Source organism: Lipophrys pholis (assembly GCF_963383615.2).
Source record: "Lipophrys pholis genome assembly, contig: SUPER_23_unloc_1, whole genome shotgun sequence".
In the NCBI taxonomy this organism is placed as follows: Eukaryota; Metazoa; Chordata; class Actinopteri; order Blenniiformes; family Blenniidae; genus Lipophrys; species Lipophrys pholis.
Window position 1 is genome coordinate 90,452 of NW_028292329.1, and position 15,586 is coordinate 106,037.

The 15,586-nt window shown below is 47.2% G+C and overlaps 2 protein-coding genes across 2 annotated transcripts; both read left to right on the forward strand.

Annotated features, from left to right (window-relative positions):
* Positions 1-1,901: 1,901 nt before the first annotated feature.
* LOC308127955 (lysosomal acid phosphatase-like) lies at positions 1,902-9,946 on the forward strand. Its single transcript, XM_080493611.1, is given in 13 exon segments — positions 1,902-2,013; positions 3,945-4,040; positions 4,938-5,024; positions 5,104-5,164; positions 5,246-5,337; positions 5,409-5,450; positions 5,452-5,508; positions 5,599-5,688; positions 6,967-7,050; positions 7,137-7,185; positions 7,255-7,343; positions 7,423-7,705; positions 8,486-9,946. Coding segments are annotated over 13 exon segments (1,257 nt in total). The 5' UTR covers positions 1,902-1,923; the 3' UTR covers positions 8,623-9,946.
* LOC308127957 (splicing factor U2AF 35 kDa subunit-like) lies at positions 9,843-14,867 on the forward strand. The gene is made up of 8 exons (XM_080493613.1): positions 9,843-10,170; positions 10,997-11,084; positions 11,300-11,366; positions 13,088-13,137; positions 13,224-13,322; positions 14,026-14,159; positions 14,371-14,463; positions 14,540-14,867. Exons 1-8 carry the CDS (start codon positions 10,052-10,054, stop codon positions 14,649-14,651), a joined length of 762 nt encoding a protein of 253 aa, XP_080349739.1. The 5' UTR covers positions 9,843-10,051; the 3' UTR covers positions 14,652-14,867.
* The last annotated feature ends 719 nt before the right edge of the window (positions 14,868-15,586 follow it).

The window sequence follows — 15,586 nt, forward strand, 5'->3', positions numbered from 1 at the left end:
TTATATAAGGAGTGTTGTGGCCTATTTTTAAACCTGTGGGTATTCCTCGCCAATCAGAGGCTCGTGTTTCCTGCTCCAAACCCTTCTCCGTCCATCCCCCAACTGTGTCCCGATATTCATCATTATTGATCATTACATAGTGGAGAAATGTCTTTTTCAAGAGTCTTTTCTTTGTAAAAAAAAACTAAAAAAAACCAAATAAAAAGAAGATTAAAGAAAGAGGGAGGATTATTTTTGCTTGTGTGCCATTTTTGAGCTGCTATCGTGCTGCTTTTCTGGATATTCATTGAAGAAATAAAACAAAAACCAAAAACATTGAATGAAGAACAGAGAGAGGACAGGTAAATGCGTCAGAGGTTCATGAGCAGCCACAGTCTGCAGAATGCTGCCATCATCTGGACTGGACCGGCACATCCTCAACAAAAACATCCAAACCAGGTCCAAACAACTGAACGTTGAGGCTGTGGGGGTCTTCGTCACATGGCATGAGGAAGGTCTTCATCACATGGCACGATGAGGCTGTGGAGGTGTTCATGACATCTGCTCGTTAGATCATCCCGGTAATTACAGCTTCTGATCTTCAATCACCAAAACACACACACACACACACACACACACACACACTTGGATTGCTTTTCATAATCTCCCAGATTACACCTCGAGGTGTGACTGCATAGATTACGTCTTAATAAGCATATCGGCCCCCTTGAACAACTGTGGTGACACCACAGATTAAGGTTAATCCCGATCTAATCACTATTGTTCTTTAATACTGTGATCCTGTTGACGATTCGCCTATTTTTCTGTTTTTGTTCACGAGTTCATTTCTGGGGATCGAGGGGTTTAAGATGAGCATGTGTTCTCAGCGTGAGCATCCACCTATAATCTGGCATATCAGCAAAAACACAAACACCTCCGGTGCTGGGATTAAATAGCGTCCGAGCACATATACCAACAGCCAGCGGGCAAAAACAAAGTGAACAAAGAGATTATTGTTGACGTGTAACGAGGACATGTAATAACTGAGTGCTGAATAGGCAAAACAACGTTGTGTACGTGTGTGTTTGATTACTTCGGTGTGTGTTTTCTGTTGCCCTGCGAGCTGTAATCCACAGGTAGTAACTCCCATGTTTACTACAACCTGAAGATGTACTGTAAATTTATGTGATTCATGTGTTTGCTTCTTGTTTTTCCCATTTGAACTGATGCAAATAAAGGAGATTGTTTTTTCTTTGTTTTGCATCACTTTGGGGGTTTCTTTACAATCTTGGATTATTCTAGGGTTCCCTCGTGCGCAAACAGGGGTGTCACATACATTTTTAGGCCCCCATTTCCACGACAATGTTCTAAAGTGCAAACAACTCGTTTTTGCGTTTTTTGTTTCAGAAAAGTTTTACGTTTACACGGCGCCATTTCAACAAGATGTCTGTTTCCATAGAGACGAGAGAAGCGCTGTCTACTCGAGCATGCGCAGGAGAACTGTTTACGACGTCCGTGGTGTACGTGGGCAATATGCAGCATTTGAGAAGCGTTGCCTTTTCCTCGTTTCCATGGAAATGGAGTGGGAACATTTTCAGAAAGTTGCATTTTCCCCCATTTCCACGGTGAGGGAGTAAGAACTCGTTCAAAAAGTTGCATTTTCAGTGGCTCGGTGCACCGTTTAACAAAACCAAACAATGACGACTTAAAATGACTCAAATCTCAATGTCAAGACAATTTTCATGACGCAAAATACATTATTGCATTATTGGTGTTTTTCCTGGTTTCTCCTGTTGAATTGGATTGAGAGGGAGTGGATCAACACTGACCTCTAGTGGACAGATGCAGACGCTGCACACCGGAAGTGAGCCCAGTAGGAGGAGGTCACCTGACTCCCCCACCTCCTCCTCCTCCTCCAGGCTAAGAGGAGGTCCAGACTTCAGCATGGCGCCCGTAGCGGCGCTTCTCCTCCTGTCGCTGGCTTCTGTTTGTTTACCGGCTGCAGCCGAGAACACATTGGTCTATGTGACTTTGGTGAGTAACGAGAGTAAATGTAAAGTAAGAAATACGGAAGCCGGGTGGAAGTGTACCGGGAGCCCTGGAGGGTCTCTCCGCGCCACATCGCGGAACTCCGTTAAAAAAACGGAACTATTCAGTGTATTCTTTGTTTTCCGGCCTCAGTGTGCGGGTCCGAGCAGAAAACACTGTTTTATGTTAATGTGGGGGCTTTTTAATGAATACGGCTCGCTGTTTTTTAACGTAGGAAGTCGTTTTATCAGAGAAATATGTCACGTCACTGCTCGTAACCTGGCTTTTAACCTGCAGACGGAAGTAGTAATAAAATGTTTATATCTGTAATGATTACACTGGTGAATGCCGGATTTAATCCAGACGAATTATAGGAAGGAGTGTTGTTCTTTTTGCTAGACAGCTAAGTGACTTACAAAGCCCCGTTTGGATGTTTGAGGGTTTTATGGAGCTGCACATCAGGTCCGTCCAGTCTAACCTGTTTTATGTGTCAGCTGCAACACCACCACAACAACAACAACAACAACACATCCACATACACATCTTCATCCATTACACACACGAACGCAGATCTATGCACATCTACACGTAAATCTAAAAAAAACCAAAACACACACTTCTACACAAACACTCCTGCACATTCATACATGTACGTCATTGCATACACACACTTCTATACACTCGTCTACATCCATTACACACACATCCACTCACACATGCATCCAAACACACACTTCCACACACAGTTTGCATTTTCACCTCTTTCTGGTCATTATCTGTTTTGTTTTTTTTGTTTGTTTGTTTTTCGGTGAATTTAATTTCACTATCCAACAGTCTCGCGCCGCCTCCTCCGCCCTGAGCGGAGCTCACTTCTTTCTCTTGCGTGAGAGGAGGATTGTATCGCGGAGGTGAGAAGTGAAGCAGCCGAGGAAAGGCGCCTGGTTTTTCTCGCGTGAAGGTGATGCTGTGACGAAGGTCGACTCAATTTGTCGCCATGAAAAAATGACTAAGGTCAACCCCGGAGTGGCTTCTCGCCGGTTCTCAGAAACGGCCCCGATAATCTATTCGCGGCTTTCTCACAGAGATCGGATGAGATTAAGCGTTGGGGGGGGGGGGGGGGGGGGGGGATGGAAAGGGGGGGGATAATCCACCCTCGGAATAGAGTTTTGGGATGGATCGGGAAAACGGAAATGCATCGCTTCTCTTCGGCTCGGCGAGTGGAACCATTTATCAAGGCTGTCGTGTCGAAGCAGAAGAGGGCATGCTGGTTTTTATGAGCGAGGTGTGAAAGTGGCTCATCGCGACAGCCCGCGAAGAACCGGCGACTATTCAACAAGCAAACACTCGGGCAGGATAGGTGTCAGAAACGTTTTTCCATTTGCACGCCAAAGTTTTGAAAAGGATGTAGTTTGGCGTGCGAGAACTCGGGGCTGTCGTTTGTTTTTTGTCATGAAACCACGCGCACAAGCAGAGAACATCCCTTTGTAAACATTAACACGGACACGCGACGATCAAGTTGGGTTGTTGTTACGGTGACTGTCAAAATAAAAGTCCCAAGTCCCAGGAGAACGTGGACTGGGAGTCATGACACCCTGGAGGTAAACATTGTTCTTATTATTCATCTACTGAGCATGTGCAGAAGAACGAATTTACTACGGCCATCGTGAGCATGCGCGATAACGGCGTTTCGGAAAAGTTGCGTTGTCCGCCGCTTACATAGAGATGGGACCGTTTCCAAAAACTTGTGTTTCCCTCATAGAGACGGAGTACGAGCGTTTTACACAGAGACTGAGTCGAGGCGTTGCTAAAAAGGGTTATGTTTTTTGACAAAAACTTGAGTTTCCCCCATTGCCACAGATTCGGGCAGTTTTCAAAAAGTTGCGGTCGTGTTTTAAAGTTTGGACTCCAACTGACATGTCCTTCCTGTCTCTCTGCAGCTGTTTCGACATGGCGACAGGTCTCCAGTCCGAGCCTACCCCACTGACCCGTACCAGGAGGGCAGCTGGCCCCAGGGCTTCGGCCAGCTCTCACAGGTACCAGCAGGGCCTCGTCCGCGCAGGAAATCTAAGTATTGATGTAGTAACAGGGCTGGATATTGTCAGGAAAATGGCGATATGATACGTACCTCGATACGTGTGTCACCATACGATACGGTACGGTACGATATGTACCTCGATCACCATACGATACATACCTCGATATGTGTGTCACGACACAAACCTCGATACATGGGTCACCATACAATACGTACCTCGATATATGGGTCACCATACAATACGTACCTCAATACATGGGTCACCATACAATACGTACCTCAATACATGGGTCACCATACAATACGTACCTCGATATATGGGTCACCATAAATTATGTACCTCAATACATGGGTCACCATACAATACATACCTCGATACATGGGTCACCATACAATACTTACCTCGATATATGGGTCACCATACAATACGTACCTTGATGCACGTGTCACGATATGATACGTTCTGGATACATGGGTCACTATACAATTATTACTTTGATACACGGGTCACCATGGAAATACATGCCTGATATGGTTTGATATTTTATGGTGCAGTTTGATCCGGTGTGATATGATTCAATACGTACTTTGTAGTCCGATAAAAAGCGACAGAATAAAAGGAAGGTACGTCTCAGTATATTGGTAAACGAGTTTAAAACCCATTTAATTAAGTCTGAAGACGTTTATCTGCCAGACTGAGTATAGATATTGGCGGCTGGAAGATTGATATCAGTTTAAAAGAGATCTCAGTATGTACCTATGAATTGATGTTTTTACACCACCCTAACGGGTTCTGGCTTTAGAGAGGTACAAGGGCTGGTGTGAGGACCCAGAGGAGGAACTTTTATCTCCAGCTGATGGAATTAGACGGTTCCGTGTCATTTCTTCTTCCCAGGAGGGGATGAGGCAGCACTATGAGCTGGGCCAGTTCCTGAGGACTCGCTACCGGAACCTCCTGAATGGATCCTACGACCGACACGAGGTACACCTTCGGGTCGAAGGTCACCTACGGGAAGGTGATGGCGGTGCGAAGGGTTTTGATTTGAATGTCTCCTGTCCAGATCTCGGTTCGCAGTACGGACTTCGACCGCACCCTGATGAGTGCCGAGGCCAATCTGGCAGGTGTGAGCAGAACCTCCTCTTCTCCCTTCCTCCTCGCCCTCCTCTTCCTCACTCTCCCCCCCCCACCCCTGCCTCCTCCAGGTCTCTACCCTCCCAGCGGGCGCCAGGTTTTCAACCCCGACCTGAAGTGGCAGCCGATCCCCGTGCACACGGTTCCCCAGAGCGAGGACAGGGTTCGTGCCTCGCGGCCTGAACAACGCTCCCGCACGGAAACTCCGCCTGACCTCCATCTTTCTTCTTCCAGCTTCTGCTGTTCCCTCAGAACGACTGCCCGCGCTACGCCCAGCTTGATGAACGAGACGGAGCGCACGGAGGAGGTCGTGAACATCACGGCGGAGTACCGGGTACGGTCCTCCACGGTTCCCCTCGGCGCCGGAGCACACGACCCTCCCCCTCCCGTCACCAAACGCTTATGTCTCTTATGTGCGTTTCAGGACTTCATCGAGTTTGTGAACAATCAAACTGGACTGAATAACACCGGCGTGGAGTCGCTGTGGAGTGTGCACGACACACTCTTCTGTGAGGTGAGCGCACACACACACACACACACACACACACACACACACACACACACACACACACACACACACCGTAAGCTGGTGGTTAGTGTTGGTTACACTCGCGTGACCCAGCTGGGGTTTTGAGGAACAAACCAGCAGTTTCACTCTTGAGTCGGGTTGTTTGGGAACGTTTGGACTTCAGTTTCGACTGTTAAGTCAGAGGAGACGGAAGCGAGAGCAGACTGCTGAGTCGGCGGGAGTCGGCGGAAATCTCACGAGTGTGTGTGACCCGGTCACACGTCTTCAGGTGAAAAGTGGAACGATTTTGATTTTGGGAGTCTGTTTCCATGACAACGGTGCTCGGAGCCCACTGAAAAGGGAAGAAAGTGGTTTCCGGGGTGGAACTTTTTGAAAATGGAAATGGGGAAATGCTACTTTTTGAAAAAAAAAAACACTCCAGACTCCATGGAAAAGGTCGAATTGCAACCTTGAGAAAACGCTCCTACTCCGTGAAAACTGGAGATTTTGAAAACGCTCCGGCTCCATTGAAACGGTAGAAAATGCAAACTTTTGAAAATGCTCCGACTCTGTGGAAACAGGACTTTCTGAATATGCTCCATCTCCATGGAAATGGGGGGGGGGGGGGGGGGGGGGGGGGGGGGGAATGCAACTCTTTCAAAAATGCTCGAATTCTGTGAAAACGGGGGAAACATGACTTTTTGAAAATGTTCAGTCTCTGTGGAAAACGGTGAAAATAATGCTACCTTTTGAAAACGCTCCGACTCCATGGAAACGGTACAAATGCAACCTTTTGAAAAAGCTCTGAATCCGTGGAAAGTGGACTTTTTTGAAAATGTCCAGTCTCCGTGGAAACTGAAATAAATGCTGTCTCCTTGGAAATGAGGGACCAGCGACCTTTTGGAAAAACACTCTCACTTTGTCTGAATTGAAACGGCAAAACGCACATTTTTGAAAGTCTCTGTCTCCACAGATGCACAACTTTTTAAAAAAAAAAAAAACGCCCAGACTCCGTAAAAACAGTCCAACTTGTCCATATAAATGTCTGCATACTCCCATTTTTAATGTGTGTGTGGTTTTATTACCAAAACATACAGCACCCACTAGTGGCCTGGCATGCTAACAAATCGATTTCCGCCATTTCCCAGATGTTGTTTTCAAAACCATGTAAACTTTTCTGAAAAGAGAATGGAGGAAAAAAAAAAAAAAAAAACCCCGATCATTTTAACTTGAAACGGCGTCGACGGGAATCGCAGAGCATGTCACGAGTGTTTGTGCTTTCAGTCCCGTCACAACATGACCCCTCCGGCCTGGGTCACGCCCGACGTCCTGCAGAAGCTGCGCCTCCTCAAAGACTTGAGCTTCCAGGTAAAAAAAACAAACAAAAAAAAAAAACAAAACCTTGTTAAACCTAATTCTGCGCGGGACGAGGATTAACGGTGAAATGTTCCCAGATGATGTTCGGGATTTACAAGCAAGTGGAGAAGAGTCGGCTGCAGGGAGGTAAGCCTGAAGTCTGTTTTCTGATCTCGCCACCTTGTACTGGACCGACCTCTTGTTCTCGTCTCCCAGGGATGCTGCTGGGTGAAATAGTGCAGAATCTTTCCGAGATGGCCGCTCCGGACGCGAAGCGGCGCCTCAAACTGAAGATGCTCTCCGCGGTGAGCTCCTCGCCCGCACGTCTCTTTGTGGTTTTCCCCCGCCTCGCGTTAAAGCTCGCCCCTTTGACCCTCTCGCCAGCACGACTCCACCATCGTGGCGCTGCAGTCCAGCCTGAACGTGTACAGCGGGCAGCAGCCGCCGTACGCCTCCTGCCACATCTTCGAGCTGCGCAGAGACGACAACGGCTCGGCCTCGGTGTCCATGTTCTTCCGGAACGACAGCGGCGTGGAGCCGTACCCCGTCCGGCTGCCCGGCTGCCCGCTGCACTGCCCCCTGCAGGACTTCGTTCGCCTCACGCAGCCCTCGGTGTCGGACGACCGCGACAGGGAGTGCCAGCTGCCTCCGGAGACGGAGGACAAAGGTCCGAACGCCGTTGACCACTTTTACAACCGAAAACTTGAGGCAACTTTTTCAAAAGTGCCTTCGTCTCTGTGGGAACAGGGGGGGGAAGCTCCACTTTTTAAAAAGTGGCTCCATCGCCATGGAAACCGGGGAAACGCAACGTTTTGAAAACGCTCTGTCTGTGTAGAAACGGGGGGAATATTTAAATTTTAGAAGACGGTCTGTCTCTGTCCCTGCAAACACGGAAGGGAAGACGCAATTTAAAAAAAAATGCTCCGTCTCCATCTGAACGGGGGGAATATAAACTTTTAGAAAACTCTTCGTCTCGATGGGAAAAGCGGGGGAGGCGCAACTTTTCAAAAAATGACCCGTCTGCATGGAAATGGAGGGAAGCGCAGCTTTTTGAAAACGCTTGGTCTCTGTAGAAATGAGGGGAATATTTATCTTTTAGAAAGAGTTCTGAGGCTGTCTCCGTGGAAACGGGGGGGGGGGGGGGGGGGACGACGCCACCTTTCGAAAATGCCCTGTCTCCGTGGGAATGGGCAAAATGCAGCTTTTTGAAAATCCTCCATCTCCGTGGAAACGTGGGACAATGCAACTTTTCGAAAATGCTCGGACTCAATCGCCATAGAAATGGGAGGGAAACTTAACCTTCGAAAACGCTCCGTCGCCATGGAAATGGGGGGGGAAACGCAACTATAGTTGACAGTCCAACTTGGTCGTCTGTCCACTAGGATGTCCAGGTTCTCCTGTCAATGTCTTGTTCTCTGTGGCTCCACTAACGTCTCTCCTCCCGCAGAGATCCTCCTCATCCTGGCTCTGTTGGCGTGCGCGCTCCTCCTCCTCATCGCCCTCCTCCTCGGCGTGGTCTGCTGGAGGAAGGAGCCCATGGCGGCGCGGGGCTACCAGCACGTGACGAACCAGGACGACTCCTGACAGAAGCACCGACTGCTCCCGCGCAGATCCACCAGCGTGGAGTCGTGGGACAGCAGCCAGGACGACGGTCTCTGACGCGCCACGACATCCGCGTTCGTCCAGACGGGCCGGAGGAAGTGGAACCAGTGTCTCCAAGATGGACGTCTTAATTTATCGCCTGATCTTTATGTCTCCCCTTCATTTTGAAAGCGTTGCCCCGGCGACGGCATGACGGACTCCTAAAAGTGAGAACGGGCCGAGTCGTGCGCCTCGTCGGGCCCGATGCTGCACCGAGTGCGAAAAACATCCGACTCGCCCAGTTTTAATGCGACGTCATCCACCACCAACCGCAAGTAGCTCAACGTTAGAACTTCGTGGCGTCGGCGCAGATTCTCCGGCGCTTTTACGTGGAGTTGATTTAGTGGTTCAATAAAGTGCCGTTCATTTCGAAAAGGTGCAGACGGATGATGTAAGAATAGAAATTGTCGAGACTTGATGTAAAATCTGCGAGAGGACTGAACGTGTCGACTGAACAAAGTGCCTTGAATTCACCAACCTCCCCGAGAACATTTCTTACAAGCGTCTGCTATCTGGATTTATATAATATGACGGGAACAAGCATGTTCGGACACATTTTAACACAAATATCTGGATATTTTAACTCTACAACAAATCTTTAATGAAACGTTGCGACGGACCACACAGTAAAGAGATGTAAATACCGCTCTTTTGTCTTTCTACAATCTGAAATAAAACTGCTGTATTTACTCTGTATGCGTACTGTTTGGACTCACTAAGCACAGACGGGACTCTTTAGTCGCTGAAGGCTTCACAAACATGTAAATACATGGATGATATGTTCATTTTATGACCTTCAGGTGGATTTTCTTGTTGGTTCAGATCTCTGATCAGAGCATAGGCACGGCATCCAAATTAAACATTGGGATCAGAAAGTGAGCAGCTGAAACACACACCGTGTGTTTGACCAGGTGTGACTCAGTGGAGGAAAACCCCAAAAACCTTTTGACAAAATGATGTTGACAAGTCAAAGAAGGAAAAAAAAAAAAGGTTTTTGAAGGTTTTTGTATGAGTGTGTGTTGGCTTCACTGTAATCTGGATTGGGGGTTGAAGAGAAAAACAGGCCAAAACATTAGCACTACTATCGAGGGACAAAAGTTCAGTTGATTTCAGTGTCACTCGATAAGAGTGTTATCTTTTGATATAAAGCAATTTGTTTACCCAGTGCCAGAGAGCGGGAGGCCATGTGGTGTTCATGGGACCACTAACACTGGCCTGTAAAATAGCGCCATAATGACCTTGAAATTTGAAATTAAAAGTGTGTTTTCTCTTTTAGTTTTTGTCTTTTATTCGCACAATAACAAAAGAAAAAAGAAAGATCTGTACGTTTATATTGGAGCCTGCAGTATCGTGATCCGCCGCAGCAGAAATAATGTCGCTGTGTGTGGATGGCAGCGCTGTCAAGACCAAACCGCCAAAATTCCTGGAGAAGAAGCAGAAGAAGAAAATGGCGGAGTACCTGGCGTCCATTTTCGGCACAGAGAAAGACAAGTGAGTTTTATTTCATATTTGAATCTAGTTTAATCCTCCGGGCGGTCTTCAGGTGATGCGTGTCTGCAGCGGGGATCGTTTACCGCCGGCTGGGCTCGGTTCGGTCTCCGCAGACGCGCTGGAGCTCACAGTTGACCCGACGTTAGCATGATGCAGCTAACGGGAAGCTAACGAGAAGTGAACGAGGGGCTAACGGGAAGTGAACGAGGGGCTAACGAGATTCCAATAAGAAGTGAACGAGAGGCTAACGCGAAGCTAACGAGAACTGCACGTGAAGCTAACGCGATTCCAACGAGAGGCTAACGCATTTGAATGGAACTCATGGAGCGACGCTAACCATTAGCTTCTAGTTTTCTCCAACATGCTGCTCAATAAATAAAACATATATGGATTAATCTGTGTGAACAGAGTGATGGGACATGTCTAACGATCATCTGTGGCATGAAAGAGTCAGTTAGTTAGCAGAGCTGGGCTGTTTGAGAATTGTGAATGTAGCATGAAGCTAACTGGTAATATTAAAGCATCTTTGGGATTATTCCATTTTTAATCCAACAAAGTATCTTTTAGAGCAAACTTTAAGTCGTAGATGGGGATTGAAATTTATGTTTGGGTTACAAATAAAGGGATTAAATACTGTTAATTTTATATATGAAGGCTTAGTTTATCACAAATCTAATAGGGATTGTTTATTTTCTTTTATCTCAGTACAGATCTGCAGTTGTCCGAAAATAATGTAAAAGTGCAGCTTCAGAGGTGGAAAGTTTATGTAAAAGCAGACTCAGAGGTGGAGGCTTTGAATAAAATGTGTCCATTGTTTCTATTCCAGGGTCAATTGTTCCTTCTACTTTAAAATCGGAGCGTGCAGACATGGAGATCGATGCTCGAGATTGCACAACAAGCCAACCTTCAGTCAGGTGAGTGAGAGTGTCTCTCAGTCATGACTCTGACTCTTGAACTGTCAGACTTTGGTTGCCGTGGTCTTATCAGGACTCGCAGCACTTATCAGCGGCTGGATGTGGACAAAGACTCTCTGGGTTCCCATGGGGGGACGAAAAACAAGTCTTTTCCACCAACGTCATGTTTCCAGCAGATCAGACGTCAAATGAACTGTGTTTAACTGTTTCTGCAGACCATCCTGATTCAGAACATCTACCGTAATCCCCAGAACAGCGCTCAGACGGCCGACGCTTCCCGCTGTAAGTCCCAGAACCTCCTGTAGAAACAGGATTTAACTCCGGAGACTCTTCAAATCCCAAACTACACATGTAAAAAAAAAAACGTTACATTTAATCAACTACACTGAGACAGATTAAGGAACCTTTTATACAAGGTCAAGATACACACATATCAGTGCAAACCTTCACCAAGGAGCCAAACAAACAACAATAAAAAAAACCAGTGACCATATTTGGCGACTGGTTATTTTTTGCAAAGTTCAAGTCACTTTATATGCACTGGAATAAAACAAGTGACAACGGCATAACAAAACTTGACCATGAATGACAATTACACTGATTTCATAGGATTGTGTCACTTGTTTTTAACATTATATCACACATATCGTTAAATAAACTGCCTTTTGTTTTTTGTTTTCTTTTGCCTTTTATGACCCCGTTTCGACAACGGTTCAAAAAAAAAAAAAAAAAAAAAAGCATAATTTTTTGTGTATTTATTTTAGAAAACGTTCACATTTGCATCGCAACATTTTGAAAATGTCTATTTTCACGGAAACGCTGAAAACGTTAGCCTGCCAGGTCACGAATTGGTGGCGTTGGTTGTTTTTCTAATGAAACCACACGTGTGTGTGTGTGTGGGTGTGTGTGTGTGTAGAACAATTCGCTATAAACATGGACAATTGGAAGTACCCAGACATTCTCGTGGACCAAGTTGGATTGTTATTATGGTGACTGTCAAAATAAAAGTACCAAGTCCCAGGAGAATGTATTGACTGGGAGTCACTCTGGAGGAATCGTTGTTCTTATTACCCATCTACTGAGCATGTGCAGAAGAACTGTTTACTACGGCCGCAGTGCACATGACCAGTAGCAGTGTTTTCGCCGAAGCACCAGTAGCATCATTTCAGAAAAGTTGTATTTTACCCGTTTCCATGGAGACGGGAGTCGAACCACTTTCAAAAAGTTGCACGTGACAGTTTGAGTTTTTCCTCCGTTTCCACAGGGACAGAGCAGTTTTAAAAAGTGTGAGTTGTTCCCTGTTTTCGAAAAGTAAAAATTTCCCCCCGTTTCCACGTCGAGGAGGCTGTTTCCAGAATTTGAGTTTTTTTCTTCGTTTCCATAGTTACAGAGCATTTTTAAATGCAAGTTTTTCCCTGTTGCCAGAGGAGGTTTTTTTTTCCAAAAAGTTGCTTTTATCCACGCTTCCTCCATTTCTAGGGAAAACAGAGTCGAAGCATTTGGTGTTTTTTTAAATTGCAAATGAATGGACCAGTTTCGAAAAGTTGCGTTTTCAGTGTAAACTGCTGTCGTGTCATGACCCCCACCCCCCCCCCCCCCCCCCCCAAAAAAAAACCCCGCTGAAAATTATCCCTAGAAATACCTTTGAAGAAGTCGGTGTGTGACAGAGTAGAACTAATTCTTACTAACTCATTCTTAATATGTGAACTCTCCGCCGTAAAGGTCCACTAGAAACCAACTTTTGACGACGTGCAATTTTCCGACACCAACTCTGACCAGTTTTTCCCGTTTTTCATGAAAGTTGTTCTTCCTGCTAAAACGACGTGACGACTTGCTTCCTGCGCAGCTCTCCATCGCAACACTTTACGTTTTCTATTCCAGACCTTTCCCCCCCCCCCCTCTTGAGCGTTTCCCGTCTTCGGTGTTTGCGGTAGTTGTACAGACAGTTTGTGTGTTCAGACGGAATCGTGGCGCGTCGGATGTGACCGTTGTTGTTTTTCCAGGTGCCGTCAGCGACGTAGAAATGCAGGAGCACTACGACGAGTTCTTCGAGGTCAGTGACTCTCTGTCCTCCTCTCTGCTCCTCGCTGTGACGGTCGCCCGGCGTCTGAAGCCGCCTGTGCCTTGTTTCCCCAACAGGAGGTGTTCACGGAGATGGAGGAGAAGTACGGCGAAGTGGAGGAGATGAACGTGTGTGATAACTTAGGTGACCACCTCGTCGGCAATGTTTACGTTAAGGTTGGTTCAGTCGATCTATAAGAGGGGCGGTGGTGGTGGGGGGGGTCGGGGGGGGGTTCAAGGTTCCCGTTCACACGGCGTCGGTTTTCAGAAAAACGATTGCGTTTACTCGCACTGTCCGTTTCCACGGAAACGGCAGAAACGCTGAACAGGAGGACTATTGCGCGGTGCGTATGCACGGCGGCAGCGTTTCCGCCGTGGTACAAGGAGACGAAGCCCGGAAGAGTCGCTTTTCGCGACCGAATCCGAGCGCTTTCGAAAAGATGCTCTTATAAAAAATTATATATATTTATTTATTTCCACCGGGTGTGAACAAAAAGTTGCCTGAAAGCGTTGCCATTTTCATCGCCACATACACAATTTAATAACCGATGAAGATCATGTGCATCTTTTTTTTTTTTCCGGCCCCGTTTACGCGACAAGATTCTCAAGTGTAAATGGAAAACTTTTTATAAAGTCTCCGTGAAATACGCAACTTTTCTGAGCCGCTGTCAATCGTTGCTCTGCACATGCTCAGTACGTGGATAGTAACGGTTGCCTCCAGGGTGTCTTGAGGCGTCGTCGTGGAAACGGAGCCTCGACATTCTTTTTTTTAAAAACAGCCGCGAGGTTCGATGAGCTGTTATCTTTATTGTTGAACTTTAAATTCCGGAGCTTCGGGAGGAGTGTGTTGTGTCTTCATCCTGGTTTTCCTGGCGTGCAGTTTCGCCGTGAGGAGGACGCAGAGAAAGCCGTCATGGACCTGAACAACCGCTGGTTCAACGGCCAGCCGATCCACGCAGAGCTGTCCCCCGTCACCGACTTCAGGGAAGCCTGCTGCCGGCAGTACGAGATGGGGTGAGTTCAGCCGGGCAGCCGTAAACTTTGTTCCGGCACGCAGACCCCCCCCCCCCCCCCCTTCGGGTTTATGGCGCACGCAGCGCCGTTCCACACGCGGTTGTTTGCCTGCCGGCGATAGGAAGCCGAGCAGATAAAGATTAGCTGTCCCCCGCGGCGTTTCCCCCGTGGCGCGGCGGCCACGTTTTTCACACTGCCGTGTCTCCCGCAGGGAGTGCACCCGGGGCGGCTTCTGCAACTTCATGCACCTGAAGCCCATCTCCAGGGAGCTGCGGCGGGAGCTGTACGGCCGCCGCCGGAAAAGGTGAGGAAACGCTCGGGCGCGCACAGCCACCGACCGGGCGCGCCAAGTGACCGGGTTTGCTTTTCTCTCCCGCCAGGCACCGCTCCCGCTCGCGCTCCCGGGAAAGACGCTCGCGCTCCAGGGAACGACGGCGGGAACGCGAGAGGCCGCAGAGGTCGCGGGATCGAGAGCGCTCCGGAAGGTTCTGAAAGAAGCCCCGCCCCCTCCCCCTCCCCACACACTGTTCTCAGCCCCAGCAGTGACGACCGTTCTTTTCTCTCTTTTGTTTTGTTTCTTTTTTTTGTTTCTTTTTTTTTTTTTTTTTCTTTGGTGAAATCTTGGAAATCGTGTTTTTTCTTTTATTCCCTTTTTTAAAAAAAATGAGCTTGTGTCGCTTTCTCAATAAAACAGATTTGTAACTGCAGCTGGTTTCGCTCTCTTCTTACGACTGTGGAGAACAGAATCAAGTCTCAGCCCGGAGTGTCAAACATAAGGCCCGTGGGCCAAAACTGGTCCGCAAGAGGCTCCAACCCGGCCGCCAAATGAGCAATTTGTAAAAAAAACGTACAATTTTCTTAAGAGTAGCGTACAAAACTGAGAGGTGAAATATCAGGCCGCACAGTAGCATTACACAACGTTTTTAAGGGAAAACTTAAAACTTCCGTCGTGTCTTGAGTGTCTGTTTACGCGACAAAGATGCTTGCTTGGAGCCACCGTTAACGTAACTTCATGAAAATGGTATGACTTTGTGTAAACGCACCTTTCTGAAAATTCTTCCACTCTTCTCCAGGGAAACGGGGGAAATGCAACAATTTAGAGACACTCCCAACCAAAATTTGGGAAAATTGAACATTTTGAAAACCTTGCGACTCTGGAAACGAGAGAAATGCAGCTTTTTGGGGAAGTTACTGAGCATTTATCGTAAAATAGATCAAAACTAGGAATGTTTCAGCATTTGAAGGTCATGAAAAGTATTTTTCTTTCTGAGAGAGTGAATGATGCAACAGTAAGAGCTGCTGCATCATCCTGAGCCTCTTTTGTTTTGGTTTTTTGAGCCGAGCAAACAGGAGACTAACTTTGGAAAATCAATTGTTTGTACACTTAAAACAAACAAACATTTGAGTGTTTCCAAAGAGAAAGCACA

Bases quoted from the DNA above. Each gene is read 5' to 3' on its own strand.
- LOC308127957 (XM_080493613.1), top strand. From the start codon at position 10,052: ATGTCGCTGTGTGTGGATGGCAGCGCTGTCAAGACCAAACCGCCAAAA. The intron at 11,085-11,299 runs GTGAGTGAGAGT...CTGTTTCTGCAG, and splicing joins ACAAGCCAACCTTCAGTCAG to ACCATCCTGATTCAGAACAT. The intron at 14,464-14,539 runs GTGAGGAAACGC...CTCTCCCGCCAG, and splicing joins TACGGCCGCCGCCGGAAAAG to GCACCGCTCCCGCTCGCGCT.